The sequence below is a fragment of the Ilyonectria robusta genome, assembly GCF_021365365.1.
Source record: "Ilyonectria robusta strain PMI_751 chromosome Unknown BGZ61scaffold_1, whole genome shotgun sequence".
Classification (NCBI taxonomy): Eukaryota; Fungi; Ascomycota; class Sordariomycetes; order Hypocreales; family Nectriaceae; genus Ilyonectria; species Ilyonectria robusta.
Genome location: NW_025764435.1, coordinates 333199 through 348028, shown reverse-complemented (window position 1 = coordinate 348028; position 14830 = coordinate 333199). Strand labels below are relative to the sequence as shown.

The window sequence follows — 14830 nt, the reverse complement described above, 5'->3', positions numbered from 1 at the left end:
CGTTCAAAGACCCGCCAACACGCCCTGGATTCCCACCGTACCTGAGTCGTCGCGCTTCTGCACAAACGCCCTAAAGTCAACCTTCGATAACCTGCCCCTGCTCCCGGTGGTCCCTGGCGCTAGGGTCCTCGATTTCTCACGCAGCGCCTCGGGTCCGACGATGAAGAGGGAGCCGATCTCGGTGAGCATCTCGACGGCGGTGCCGACCTCCTTGGTCAGCGACCACTCGCGCATAGTGGCGACGTACTTGGCGATGTCCTGCGTGACCATGAGACCGCCCGTCGCGTTGACCTGGAACTTCTTGAAGTGCTCGAAGAGGAGCTTGATCAGCGAGAGAGCGAGCTCGCTAAAGAACTTCTCTGCGTTCTGGCCGTCGACGGCCTGGCTGGCGAACTTATTGGCACGGCCCAGGAACGTGCAAATACCGAGGCAGGTCGTCGTCTGAAGCGACTCCAGCTCGCCGTCCTTGGGTCGGAAGTCCTGCTTCCTCTGGCCACCAAGCGACTTGATGACCCAATTGGACACCACATCGATGCTGCCCTTCATTACGTTGTTTGTCTTCTTCTCAATGTTATCAATCGCCACCTTCTTCTGTGCCTCCATGCTCCGCCGAACTGTCGTGTTAGATTCCGCAAGACGGATGAGAACAATCGTGATGAACCTGTCCATAACGCTAGTAATGGTGACTGCTGATCGGATTCCTGGCAAGTACGACAAGTCTGGCTCTGTCTTTGAATTCTCCAGCGCTACAACCTGGTCATGTGCCGCATCGAGCGCAGTCTCGATGTAGACCTGGCCCATACTCGTGAGCAACAGGTTGAGGAGGACGTTGACATCCTTGGGGGTATCAGTCTGGGATCCGAGCTCGAGCGTTCGCTGCACACTCTCCGCCAGCCACTTCAGCATACGCTTGGCATTGGCGACACTAAGTCTGCCGTCCTCCTCCGTAACCTCGATTTCGTTTTTATTGTCCTTGTCCTGCAAGCCGGCAACACGTAACATCATGGCCTTTTGTGTGGCCGTCAGTTCCGAAGAGTCGAGACGCTCGATGTAGGCGTCCTTGGCCGAGGCGATAAGCTGAGTGCCCTGCTGGGCGAGGGATGCCATGAAACCCGTGGGCGCCTTCTTCCGCCGGGAGTGATAAAGACTAAATTTAAAGAGCAATGAGCTGTATGTTGCGTCCAGGCTCTTCCTTTCTCGCTCAATATACGAGTTGCCCATCAGATATGGGACGAATAGGTCCTCCATTTGCTGGTCGAGTGTTTGGGCTATTTGTGCTGAGCAAGGCTCCGGATGCTCCGTCAAGCCATGCGACTTGAGGTCTTCAACTAGCGTACTGATATAGCTTCTTGAAGAATGCAGCGATCTCAGGAAAGCCAGCGAAGAGATTGTGTCGGTCTTGTCCAAGACCATCTCAAGTCGCTGCTGAACTGACTGCTGGAAAACTCGCTGAATAAATTTGATGAGGACGGTTTCGTAGTACGGAAATGCGCGTTTGATGATGAAAGATTCCTCCTGCATCACAATCTTGACTTCGTCGACCAGGGACTGCAAGCTGGGTTCAACCACCGGAGGTTCGGAGTCAGGGTCAGCAAGCTGTTCCCAAGTATCGCCATCCATGGTAACTTCGTCTGTCAATAGCTGATCACGGTCAATAAAGAACTGGTGCTGGTTGACAAAAACAGCAATGACACTGGCGCCTCCATTGAAGTCGTACAGGACCTTTGAGCACTCCATCATGTCCTCAAAGTTCTGCCGACGGTAGCTGTTGTTGAATTGCTGGAGGAGGTCTTGTTCTAAGGTCTCGCAGAACTTTTCGAGAACCTCGCGGGTGTTGTGTGATCTGGTGGGAGGCAAGGCACCGTTCGTTTTGCCGTTCTTGTGACCATTGGTCTGGCCCCAAGAAGCCGGATCCAGTCGCTGGCTGATGCGCATGAGCTGTCGAGCAATGACAGCACAGCGCACTTTATTCTCAGAGCCGCCCTGGCGCTGGACATCTTGGAGCGACGTCAGCCGCCCAGTTTCGCTGACTTCGGTCCAGCACTGGATCAGGAAGATGGCATCCTGAGCGCGACGTCGTTTCCTGTCGAGGTCCTCCAGTTTCTCACCAATTTGCACAGCAATGTTTCCTCCACCATCTGAGCGACTGCTGGCACTGTGACTATGCGCATTGGACTGGTTGAGGGAGAGATCGAGAGCTTCAAACGAGCTCATGGATTGGTCGAGCTTATGACCCAGTGTGTCGAGCGTCTGGTCGTGCTGGGCTTCGGCGCGGCGCACCTGGGAAAAAAGCTCCGACTCCTTCTCCTGGAGTTCATCTCCAAGTTGTGCGAGCTGGGATAGGGCATCTGGGAGCTTCGATTAGCGCGACAGCTCCTCGCCGGGAAATAGAGCGGCGACTTACTCTCGAAGGTGCGGATCAATGGTTTAGGGTCGAATGTCGTTGGCGAATTCCCGGATCGGCGATTCAGCGGTACAGCGCTCTCAGCCAAGCTGTCGACGAAGTCGCGCACGATAAAGTCCTTGTTGGAGAAGTCGTCAAGGGTGAAGCTGGGCCCCTTGGGGAAGAGACCCTTGGTGCTCGAGGCGGACCGCTCCATGGCCATGGTCGGAACTCGGGAGGCTCGTGACGCTATCGCAAGTGGCGGGACTACATGTGGGGAGCAGAAATCGAGCTTCGATGCTGTGGCTCAGTCGATTCAGTCGATTCAGTCGTCGGCGTGGTCGTGGTCGCGTGTGCGCGTCGTCAGCGTCGTGAGTGTCGTGTCCGTCGCTCAAACATAATATGTATGGCCATGTCTCGAGTCCATCCATGTGCTGTACGTGCTTGGACCTGGCTGAGCTCCAGGGCCCCGCCTTCCGAGTCCAGCGGAGCTGCGCCACAGATTCCAAGCTGGCGCCAAGGCTGGCAGCAGGCACATGCCAGTATGGCCGGTGTGGCCAATATGGTGAACGACGTATTTTCAGTGGCTCAACTCTGTGCATCTGGGCAGGGACTCGGCAAGTGGAGACCTACGACGTAACCACCCAGCACCGCCACAGCAGCAAGGCCAGCTTTTTGGTCACGTCTGCCCACACATCCTCAGTTCCATATAAGCTGCACCACCCCAGCTTCTGCTCAATCCCACTCCTGAACCAGGTTATTCACGCGCAAATCGGACATTTATTCGCGTTGTTTCGTCTTCACATCACCTTCCAACCGCTAGTTCCGCCAGTCAGCCTCTCGGGCTGCAACCGCCGTCAAGATGCCCCTGATGACGGTCCGCGATCGCCAGGCCTATCGAGCCGACGATGGCAAGAATCACACTCTCCTGAACGAGAAAGAGAGGCAACGGATGCTCCAGGTTGGCGCCCTATATCCCCTAGGGTTATTGTGCATCTTCCATTCTAACAAATAATAGGCATACCTCCCCACCCCGAACGAAACCCCCCCAATCCCGTCGTCCAACGCGCGAGCGCAACGAAGGTCGCCATTAGGCGTCCGACGGTTCCTCAAGAACCAGATGCACGTTCTAATATTCGCCGTGTTGCATGGTATCTTCTCACTTTACATCAGAGTGCGACAGATGTGGAATATCCTCTGTTACCAGGTCTCGTCAGTCTTCTACTACCACCACGGCACCCCGCAGTACATAAAGAGGGACGTCATGGCCCTGAAGAAGAAGCCCAAGCATCTCAGCGTTATTCTGAAGGCCAAGGAGAACCATAGGGCCAAGGCCGATGTCGAACGGTTGATAGACGAAGTTGCTGAGATTGCAACATGGTGTGCCTGCGCAGAGATCCCCATGCTCTCTGTGTATGAAAAAACTGGTACGGTAGCGCTCTGCTTGGTTTTCTGTGACAGAAGTACTGACGTTAAGCAGGTATCCTGAAGAAGAACATGTCGCGGGTCTATGACGCCGCGAACCAGAAGCTCACCTTCTACTTTGGTGGACAGCACCCCGGACTGTCCGTTACTTCGCCGCACAAGGAAGACCTACCAGCATCCAACGGCGAAAACCCCCAGGGCCATTTAAGATTGCACTTGATTTCTTCTCAAGATGGCCGGGACTCCATGGTGGATCTGACCAGGACTCTGGCTGAGATGTCGCAAAAGGGGAAGCTCTCTCCTCGAGACATCTCGACCGAGCTGATTGACGCTGAGCTGTCAGAGGGTATCATGACCGAGCCCGAGCTCCTGATCACCTTCGGCCCTTATCTTGAGTTATCAGGATACCCGCCCTGGCAGATCCGGTTGACGGAGATTTTCTGCCTTCAAGACAATGAAAGGGTGGGATACCAGGTGTTCCTCAAGGCCCTGCAACATTTCGGGAAAGCTCAGATGCGCAAGGGAAAATAGGCATGTTTCTTTGATGTAAATCTTTTTTTTTCTCACCGTGAAAGGTCCATTTCTCATCTATACCCTCAAGGTTTCCATACCGTCATTTCACGAACTTCCTTATTCCATCTGTACACTGATCCAGTTCCCACATTGTAGTTATAGTAATTTTCTGTACCACCTTTAATCATGGCCCTCCTGAAAGTGATGTTTATTCTTCCACCGTCTTCCTGGTTCTTGCCTGTTCGTTTCGGTATCGAATGCAGCCAGTTGGATTGTGTCTTTCCCCTCATTAATAGCATATCTCCACTTCCCAGTGGGAGTTTCAACGGCTTCGCATCAGCAGCAAGTGAGCCTGTGCTGCCTGGTGGGACAGGTTTGTGCTTCATTAGAAAGTCACGCCGCGATCCTAGCGAGAAGGAGGCAATAGCAGGCTCCTGTTCCAAGAACTGCTCGTCGTCACTGTGGAAGGCGATGCTGTCGGAGCCGGAGGCGTAATAGTTCACCAGGCAGAAGTTGAATTTGCAGCCCGTTGCCGCCTCGGTGCATTTGCGCAACTCATCAAGGCATTGTGGGATGGGTCGGGGCGGATACTTGTCGTAACACTTGTCCGAAACCCTCGTTCTAAGGTTGACATCCACAACATGACCTTCATCATCGAACCTGGATGTTTCGTCAAGCCCAAAGACCGTGGTCCATCTTGCAATTCCAATCAGCCCGGCTTTCTTCCATTGAGTGTCGAGGTCTCTCTTACCTTGGTGTCCGTACCTGGGTCTCTATGCCGCCCCGCTTGATCATGTACTCTACTCTGTAGAAGGGCAGTTCAGTGCGCAGAAATTCAAAGAGCTTTCGAGAAACTGAGCTTGGAATGAAGGGCTGGAAGTAGAGAAGATCCAAGTCGGGTTGGTCATTTATTTTCCTGCCGGTCTTGGTGGGTAGTGTTGATAGCTCTTTGTGGATGGAAGAAGGGAAGTTGTGAATTGAATGGGGGTAATGTTGATGCTCTGAGCAACCAACCTGAGCAGACTTGTCAGCACACTATCAATTACACTGGGGCGAGGAGTTTAATGATTCTCAAGCATACCTCCTCTTGCGGTTGCCCGCCGAGATTTTCCTCCTCATTACGGGATCTTTTTGACGTGGGTATAAAGAAGGCGTCGAGGGTCCGTTTCTTAGACATGGCTTCTGAGGTTTATTTGTAAAGGGAGAGTCGATGCAGATGATGGTTGGTTGATCTTGCTATAAGTCTCTATTAAACTGTTAGAAATACAGAACAACACGGCGCATATCATCATTGAGAAAAATACAAAACCACGATAGAATACGTCATAGAAAAGTTACAAGAACGACAAAAGAGGTAAAAGAGGTAAAATTAGAAACACCCCAAAACACACAACAGTAAGGATTCCCTGGTCGCCCCAATTCGGGTACTAAGCAGCCGCTTCTCAGCTACCAAGGGAGAGCGGACCGGGCTCTTGTCCATCTCGACGTGCTCACTCGATATTCCCCTGAACTCCCCAATGTAGGGCACGTGATGGGATTCGAGAGGCTCCGCAGTAGCTGCAGGTGGGACTCGGCGAGTTCCTCCCGGCATTCGGCCGCACCGGCTCCGGCTCCGGTGCTGGTGGAGAGATTTTGTACATAACCGCCCGAGCGTGCCGGTCTATCGCCGTATGCCCACGCTCCAACGACCACGTCTTCTTCCCAGGCACTCGACGCACTCCCAGGTGTTGTGTGGCAGTGAGCTACATGGCACTACGAGACCGCCTAGAATAAATAGATGACAACCCATAACTTATCAAGAAATATCGGACTCGCGAGCCTTGCAGGGACGAGAGGTCGTACCAATAGACACATCTCCACTCCAGCGTCGTGGTAGCTTGAAACATACGGCGTCCATTCATTCATTGCTTTGCTGCGAGGCGAGCGTACCGACCTGATGTAATGTAAATCTCGGGCTGGTTTGACTCTTGATCTAGCCGCCTGGAGGACGGGTGGCGGACTTCAGACTTCAGGGGCTGGCGGACCTCCCGGGGTTGTCGAGCTTGGTCCCCCGCCAAATTCTTTTTCTTTCCGGGGGCCGATCTTCGGCTCTGAGTCAAAGTAGGGAACCTATAAGCGTGTTTGTGCGTAATTCAGGGTGCGACATCGCTCGCACACTGTACTGTAGCAGCTCGGTCAGCTCGCACAAGGTAGCGCCTTCACAAAACTGCCCAGGACCAATAATGTGTGTTTATTGCGACGCTTTCGCGGGTAAGAGTGGAAACGTGGAGAAGCTAACTTGTAAGACAGAGTTTTTATGGTAGTTTATGGAGCCAAGCGAGTACAGAATCAGAATTTTTCGTCTAAGTTGACACTGTATTACGTATGGCGAGTCGAACTGTTTTGTGCCCCGCAATCTGCATTTGATATTTCTCCCCTCCCCTCCCCACCATCCCGTGAGCCAACAGTTGTTTTCACATTTCAACACGCTTAAATTTTCCCTCTATACCTTTCACTGGACCCCGAAAAATACAATCAACGAGACCGTCAAAGATCGAATCCTAATAAACCTTCACCATGTGCGGCGAACCCGAGACGACCAACGGCACCAATGGCCTGCTCGTAAACAACCCCTCTGCGACCCCTGTCGTCCAACCTCCTGCTCCCCACCACTCGTCATCGCCCTACCAGTCTGTCGGCGACTTTCTCTCCAACGTCGACAAGTTCCAGATCATTGAGTCTACTCTTCGAGAGGGCGAGCAGTTTGCCAATGCCTTTTTCGATACTGGTACTGTTTCCACGCCCCTCTTTTCCACATTGTCCTATACTTACATGTGAACAGAAACCAAGATCAAGATGTACACCTTTCACTCCGTCTCCCTTGAGACATAACTAACTATTCACAGTGCCACCGCGCTGTCTGAATTCGGTGTTGATTTCATTGAGTTGACTTCACCTTGCGCGTCTCCAAGCAGCCGTGCTGATTGCGAGGCCATCTGCAAGCTCGGCCTCAAGGTAGGCCATCTGCCACTCCGTTCGTCTACGCTGGTGCTAACCTCCTTCCAAGGCCAAGATCCTAACTCGTTAGTATGGCCAAGCGCCAGGTCCTTCGTTCGCTCGACCGATTCATGATATTAATCGTGCCGCTTAGATACCCGGTGTACACTCGAGGATGCCAAGATCGGTAGGTTATGGACTGGCAACGACATCTTTAGACGGCGCTGAGTCTCTATAGCGTGTGATTGTGGCGTGTACGGCGTCGACGTCGTCATTGGAACCTCCAGCTTCCTCCGAGAGCATTCACATGGCAAGGACATGGCTGCCATCACCAAGCAGGCCCTAGAGGTCATCGCGTACATCAAGAGGTAGATCAAATCTGCCATTGGTCGCTCGTACCTATCATGCTAACTTCGTTCTCAGCCGAGGTGTCCAAGTGCGATTTTCTAGCGAGGATTCATTCAGGTCCGTTCACCCTTACGGCGACGCGAGACATGACACGCTAACATTGACTTAGGAGCGAGTAACCCCGTACGGCGCCGCAAAACACCATAATATTAACATTGATGCAGGTGACCTTGTCGACCTTCTGAGCCTTTACAAGGCTGTCGATCAGGCTGGTGTGAACCGTGTCGGTATTGCCGATACCGTCGGTGAGTATTTCACCTCAGAATAATGTGGCGGCACAGGAACTGAAATCACAAGGTTGTGCGTCGCCGAGACAAGTCTACGATCTAGTACGATGCCTCCGTGGTGTTGTCAAGTGCGATATTGAGTGCCACTTGTAAGTTAAATCTGGGAATTGTTCTATGAGTATACGTATATTAACGTAAAGCAGCCACGATGACACAAGCTGGTAAACACATACCTCTCGCTCGCACCACAGATCAAAAACCATATGTGCTAACATTAGTGAAGCGCTGTTGCCAACGCGTACTCTGCTCTCGAGGCTGGCGCCACCCGTAAGTTGTCCTCCTTGATCCAACGCCCCAGACCCATTTGGGGGTTTTGGTGGTTCCCAGTGCTTCCCGTTGTGAAACTGTTGTCGTGGCATTCTTCCGCTAATACCCCTCCTCCTAGATGTTGATACCAGTGTTCTTGGCATCGGTAAGTACAAATGTCCTCGAATCAGCAAATCTGAACCTCCTCTAACCCGGATGACAGGTGAGAGGAATGGAATTTCAAGCCTGGGAGCATTCCTTGCGAGAATGATCGTGGCGGCTCCGGAATACGTCAAGGGCAAGTATGACCTTCACCGTCTTAAGGAGATCGAGAACATGGTTGCCGAGGCTGTCCACAGTAAGTCCCTCTGTATCTACGCAGGAACCAATGTACTCACTATTTGGCTAGTCAACGTGCCCTTTAACAACCCCATTACTGGGTTCTGTGCGTTTACCCACAAGGTACGGCCGCATTCATATCAATCTTTATAAATGTACTGACATTATTGTTTAGGCCGGTATCCACAGCAAGGCAATCGTAAGTGAGGTCGTTGAAATTAAGCTGTTCTGTCACGCTGACCTTCTTTTAGTTGAATGCACCTTCGTGAGTTTCCTGAGGAGCTCCATCGGCTCTATGACACGAGTCTGGTTCTCCAGAACCCACATAGAACTAACGAGAACAGTACTTACGAGATTATCAACCCCGCGGACTTCGGCTTGGGCCGCTATGTCCACTTTGCGCACCGTCTGACCGGATGGAACGCGATCAAGAGCCGAGTCGAGCAACTGGGCCTTCACATGACCGACGCTCAAGTCAAGCTACTGTGAGTTGCTTCTCCTTCTTTTCGTCTTGGGCAGCGCTGACTGTGTATCAGAACAAGCAAGATCAAGGCTATGGCCGACATCCGTCCCCTCGCCATCGACGATGCGGACTCGATTATCCGATCATTCCACCTCGATCTTCAAGAGGATCAGACCAAGGAGAATTAGGTGCGGAAATGGCTATGGGTTTATACGAGGAATTTTTGGGTTCCACATTTGGCGTTAGATTAAAAGTTTGGATCAAGTCGACTTTTACACTGAACCTATGGCCTTGCTTCTCTCCTTCAGTGATTGTATTGTACTATCGCAGTTGATGCGCAAGCTATAGTGCTTGACGATGCACGAGTTAGTGGGCTGCATGTTACTCGCTAATACATGCGTGTGACTTGTCCTTGCGTTTTATTCTCTCGAGCTACACACATACTGACAACGGTGACAAGAGCTCATGCTCTTTCCAAGTAGACAGAAGACCAATGACATGGGAGTTTCAGGAGATGACGAGGTTGGCCAGACAGAGTGGACAAAGGGTTTAAGAAGATCGGCTTATTCGACTTTAACCTGTTTCGAGAAAGTCGAGGAGATGCCTGACGTTTTTCACTGACCGCTCATGGCTGGCCTTTTGCACCAAATCGACTGGTCTCACTATAGAGGTCCAAGCGATCCATGAGTAATGCTTATGCGACATTGGTAGTCTTACCCCAGGAAGGCCAGATGATGGGCCAATCGCCGTCGTTGCCATTAATTAGCCCAGCTAGACGTTGACTACAGCTGAAGTGTACTTTAACAAATAACGGCACATCAAGACCGGGACAAGATGGATCATTCCTAAACCCCAATAACCCCAGAAACCCACAACATTAACTCGTCAAAGGACCGCCCGAACATACCTTGAAGGCCGGGAATCATCTCGTCAAGGTTCCAATGCCGTCCCACCCTCGCTGCCGCGCTCTTAAGCAGGGTCCCCATTTACATTCAACCGGGATCCGCAGTGATGTATTTCATCACCAAATCAAAAGGTGCTGTGTGCCTTGATCACACTGACAGCTAAATTCACCGCGCAAACCATGCATTCCCGAAAAAATAGGCTACGATTCTGACTTCTTATGAGGAACGACCAAACAATGTCCGGTGACCAGCAGAGCGGTTGAACCCGACGTGGCCTCAATATTGTCAAGGGTAGCGGTGTTGTCCTTCAAAAGAAACTGCAGTCCATGAAGCAGGCGGCAGCAGCCGCGGTCAGTTTGGCCACCGTTGATGCGTAGTCTTACAGACCTTGTTACCTTCTTGCTCCTCTCTCCTGCCGCTCGTGATCCAACTCCAGAGCAGTGGCTTCGGCATCCGGATTAAGGTCAATAACGGCTGTTGACCTCGTCTATTCTGACCTTGTACGCCTGCACGAGCTGCACGGATGTTAATTGTTTCCGATATAGTCCCTGCTGCAGGTCATCAAGGGTGGCATCTAGCGGTGGGGGCACTTTGTCTTGGAGGTCGTCAGAACTGGAATGCATTTTTTGAGCTCGTTTACGGGCATTAAATCATAAAGAAGATGGCGCGGAGCGAAAACGCAAGGTCAAAATGGCTGTTCGGAGTGCATCAAGGTGAAGAGTTGGTTTATCAACGAGAGGAGAGTTACTGGGAATCCCAAGCAGCGGTATAACAATACCAGCTCTTCCTTGTCAGCACAGAGGAATCGTATTCCAGTAATTTGCACCATGTATGAAATAAGCACTGTTCAGCCTGTAGAAGTATCAATATTATTATAAAGCGGATGAAGAATTGTACTCTATTATATGACATATTCCGTCAAGAAAAGTCTCCAAGAATTTGATAATATTGCATCTCTTATTGAGTTGTCTCTACTAGTATTGAGAGTTCGTTCTCTTCTATAGGTTTCATTAAATATTGGGTTTAAACCTTGTATACTATGGCTTATATCAATATAGATTAAGTCTCTTATCTTTTAAATATTAGTCTTTAAGGTCAAATGGATATGGGGACAATGACCTTCGTAATGGATAAATGCAAAGTAGTTGAAGTAGAAGGGAGGATTTTGTGCTTGACCAACCATCACCTTGTGAAGCCTCAGCCTTGCGACTGGTCGAACTCTGAGCTGTGGCGGCAGTCGTGGCGGTGCGGCCACCAAAAAGTGACTCCACAAGCCCTAAAATTCATTTCAGCCTCTCCAGAATCCCTGTCTCAGTAAGAGTCAGTGCTTCGGATACCAAAGATATCTGAGCATCACAGCGCCAGTATGGATGTCAGTTCTGCCGTCGCCTGCGAAGAGCAATTCGTTCCATGAGAGACTGACCAGGCGGCAAATAGAAAACCTCGCAACTTCGCGACATGAACCTGTTCCGAGCACCCGCTGCCGTTCGGGCAGCCAAGACGCTGGACAGGGCGCTATTTGCAAAGACGCTCAACGCCGCCGCCGCGTCAGTCAAGGAAAACAAGCTGCTCTCCAAGTATCGCAAGGAGCTGGAGAAGACCAACGAGATTCTCTTCTTGGAGAAGTTCAACCCTGTACTGCCCGACCCAGACCCGGCTCTGGCTGCCCAAGGAAAGAAATGCATTGTCTTGGCCCCTCAGATCAAGCCATCATGTGAGTTGCTGAACATGTTGACTGTCGCAAACACTCCTACTATGACAGGACTGACAGATGATAAAAATTGTAGCACCAGAGACCTGGAGTCCCGTCCTTCAGGAGGCGGCCAAGTTGGGCGATCTCAAAATCATACCGTATGATGTTGAGATTGGCTACGATTTTTGGTCATACGGTAAGAATTTCCTTTCGTGTGCTTTGGTGCGTGATGAACTGACAGAACTCAAGTCGACGTGTTGAGAGCTATCCTGCCAGAGGAACTTCAAGATGAAATCCCCAGTGGATTCAACACTGTAGGACATGTCGGTATGTGAGACCTGGTCACCAATCTCTACATCAGGGATGCTAACCCAGCTAGCTCATCTCAACATCCGAAACCAGTACCTACCCTACAAGAAACTCATAGCGGAGGTTCTGTTGGATAAGAACCCTCATCTCCGGACGGTCATCAACAAGATTGACAATGTCGGCTCAGAAAATGAGTACCGGACGTTTGCCTACGAAGTCCTCGGCGGACCCGATGACCTGAATGTTGAGATCAACGAGGCCGGTTGTGTCTTCAAGTTCGACTACTCTAAGGTGTACTGGAACAGCAAGCTTGACACGGAGCACAAGCGCATCACAAGTTTCTTCAAGCCAGGGGAGGTAGTTGCAGACGTCATGGCCGGTATTGGGCCGTTCGCAGTGCCCGCTGGCAAGAAGGGCGTCTTTGTCTGGGCAAACGACAAGAACCCGGAGAGTTACCGGTACCTGGAGGAAGCGATCCGCAAGAACAAAGTAGGTTTCATTTTGCTCAGCTCAGTAATGATAGCTTCATGGCTAACAGTCGCGTCCAGGTCTCTCAATACGTCAAGCCATTCAATTGTGATGGGCACGAATTCCCTCATCAGGCCGCCGATCTCGTGCTCGAGGCTTCTAAGCGTGGTGATTGTGCGATGATCAAGCCTTCGAAGCAACCTAGGAACTCAACGGCGCCCCCACCGACGCCTATCCGGATCCCAGTCCCTCCTACTATCTCGCATTTCGTCATGAACCTACCAGCGTCTGCCATCGAGTTTCTTCACAACTACCGTGGCCTCTACCATGGTCATGAGGAGCTCTTTGCCCCCCACACCGAAGCTAAGCTGCCCATGGTCCACGTCCACTGCTTCTCGGTCAAGGCCGACGATGAGACCCCCCTCATCGATATCTGCCAGAGAATCGAAAAGGAAATTGGCCTCATGCTCAAGCCTGGAGATCCCGAAAATGATGGCGAGGTGCTTATCTACGATGTCCGGGACGTCGCACCCGCGAAGCGGATGTTCTGCGCTACTTTCCGACTACCGCGCGACGTCGCCTTTGCTCCGAGAGCATAGATAGCCCCGGTTGACTTCGGCCCCGGCGGGCGGCCGGAGGGTCTCGATGGCTCTTTTCAAGCCCGATGAGACTGGATGATTGCAGCCTGCCTGGTGTGACAGCGATCATACCGTACTGTGTTGTATTGCACCGGGCCTGCCCGTCCTGGTTTCCCGCCAAAGGTGCCATGATCCCCACGAGACCATTTCCCTTCCCCGCCGCGGGGAACGGCGAAATGATGGTGGGAGAACGCGATAAAAGTGGCCGCCAGTCCTCAGATCCTCAGACGACGACGCCAACATGAGCCACACACCCACACACTGACATACAGAGAGCTAAGGCCCTGCATGCAGCCGGTCAAACGCAATCCTGGACGCCGGGGCTTTTTTGCCTGGAGATCGACGATACGAACACATCAGAGACCAGTCGTGGAGGTTGGCGTGGACAGGGGAGTATCGTCCCTCCTCGCGGAACCCGTAGTTCGCCCAGGATGGCGTCCAGCTCGCATCCTGCATAAAGGCGTGCTCGAGGCCCCTTTGGTCTGGGCCCAAGCACACGCCCCTACTGCTACTACCCCGGCACATCTTGGTTGTTGCGCTGCAGCGCCGTTGGGCTGCACACCGATGGCGCATGCATTTGACCTGATGCGGCTGTTGTGGAACGCCAGCTTGCGGAGGGTGGAGGGGAAGACTGAATGGCCAAGGGACCAGCCAAAGGCCATGCTTACACATTCGCTGCGTGTGGCTTGGTAGGCCAATGATGCAGCCCACGGGTTTTGCTGTGGCTGCATCATGTCAATGTGGTGTGATGGTATCCAAGATGAGTTTAAGGGCGGCGGTTACCAGCCGTGGATATTTTGAATTGCTGCTTTTTCTACGTCGTACAGCGGGTTCAGTAAATCCAAGGTCTGTACGTTGTCATGTTGGTTCCGGTCGGTGTGATTCCTCGCAAGCCATGTCACAGATTATCCTGGTTCAAAGTTTGCTCTCTTCCCATATCGCTCTTTGACCCATCTCCAAGCGATAACGCGCCAACAAAGTTCTCGACTCAACTCGTCTAGATGCAGGAAGAGGCGTTGTAAGGTGGATTTGGTCAGATTATGCAACAAAACCCTCGCCGGCCTCGAATCTTGAGTTGTACCAGAGAATATGATGGCCGGAAGAATATCCCCGTTCGTGATACCATCCGGGGCGGGATGGCCCCACGTCGGTTCGATGGCTTTGCCAAGGGGGCCATGCTGGTTGCACACCACAGGGTCCTTCAGCGAGCAGGGATGGCAGCATCGGTGTGCGTGCTGGTTCCAAACTGCAACTCTCTCCAGGGCAGCTTATATTTTTGTCCGACAATGACGCCTTGAATGACGCGCTTCGGGCGTTACAGAGTTGTTGACGTGGCGGGTAGAAGTGCTTTTTTTTTTTTTTTTTTTTTACCGGATGCCGCAACTTTCGGACGAAATTATCAATGCTATTTGGGAGCGGAGACGCTTGAGGCTGGATCCATGATGCATCCTAGAAACACCACAGCTCTTGAGGCCCCGGTACAGGAAGTCCGACTTCGCGTAAAACCGGCGAGGCCCGAAAAAAACCGAAGGAGGTGGCAAATTCCGGGCGTGGTTGAGCACGAACTCTTGTTTTCTCGGCCAAGCTCCGTTTTCAACCGTCGGGCTCCGTGACAGGGAGGACTGTAACCCTCCTCCACATCCAGTACGGTGTTGCGAATCACCCCCAAGCATTTGCTACCTGGTTGATCAGTATTCCTAGCGGGCCGTCGCGGACCATCGATCGATGGCCGACAGGGATAAAGTGATATCCACGGATAGACGATGAACCGCCTGCC

At 52.1% G+C, this 14830-nt stretch overlaps 5 protein-coding genes across 5 annotated transcripts; 3 read left to right on the top strand and 2 right to left on the bottom strand.

Annotated features, from left to right (window-relative positions):
- Positions 1-3: 3 nt before the first annotated feature.
- On the bottom strand, positions 4-2606 carry BGZ61DRAFT_470286 (exocyst complex component Sec10-like protein; the record flags this gene model as incomplete). The annotated part of the gene is made up of 2 exons (XM_046248060.1): positions 4-2348; positions 2405-2606. The coding sequence occupies 2 exons, from the start codon at positions 2604-2606 to the stop codon at positions 4-6; spliced, it is 2547 nt and encodes an 848-aa protein (XP_046111551.1).
- Positions 2607-3115: 509 nt separating this feature from the next.
- BGZ61DRAFT_2611 (Decaprenyl diphosphate synthase-like protein) lies at positions 3116-4423 on the top strand. Its single transcript, XM_046238386.1, has 3 exons — positions 3116-3344; positions 3402-3810; positions 3864-4423. The coding sequence occupies exons 1-3, from the start codon at positions 3246-3248 to the stop codon at positions 4337-4339; spliced, it is 984 nt and encodes a 327-aa protein (XP_046111550.1). The 5' UTR covers positions 3116-3245; the 3' UTR covers positions 4340-4423.
- Positions 4096-5594, bottom strand: BGZ61DRAFT_2632 (uncharacterized protein). Its single transcript, XM_046238387.1, has 3 exons — positions 5403-5594; positions 5073-5335; positions 4096-5017 (listed from the first exon to the last, which is right to left on the bottom strand). Exons 1-3 carry the CDS (start codon positions 5496-5498, stop codon positions 4405-4407), a joined length of 972 nt encoding a protein of 323 aa, XP_046111549.1. The 5' UTR covers positions 5499-5594; the 3' UTR covers positions 4096-4404.
- Positions 5595-6747: 1153 nt separating this feature from the next.
- BGZ61DRAFT_436974 (uncharacterized protein) lies at positions 6748-9690 on the top strand. The gene is made up of 14 exons (XM_046244055.1): positions 6748-7119; positions 7207-7334; positions 7452-7484; positions 7536-7665; positions 7721-7762; positions 7892-7950; positions 8003-8081; positions 8136-8153; positions 8216-8259; positions 8462-8596; positions 8648-8700; positions 8753-8776; positions 8917-9062; positions 9114-9690. The coding sequence occupies exons 1-14, from the start codon at positions 6878-6880 to the stop codon at positions 9226-9228; spliced, it is 1248 nt and encodes a 415-aa protein (XP_046111548.1). The 5' UTR covers positions 6748-6877; the 3' UTR covers positions 9229-9690.
- A 1713-nt stretch (positions 9691-11403) lies between these two features.
- On the top strand, positions 11404-13014 carry BGZ61DRAFT_470282 (Met-10+ like-protein-domain-containing protein; the record flags this gene model as incomplete). Its single annotated transcript, XM_046248059.1, has 5 exons — positions 11404-11659; positions 11733-11834; positions 11888-11965; positions 12018-12436; positions 12496-13014. 5 exons carry the CDS (start codon positions 11404-11406, stop codon positions 13012-13014), a joined length of 1374 nt encoding a protein of 457 aa, XP_046111547.1.
- Positions 13015-14830: the final 1816 nt, after the last annotated feature.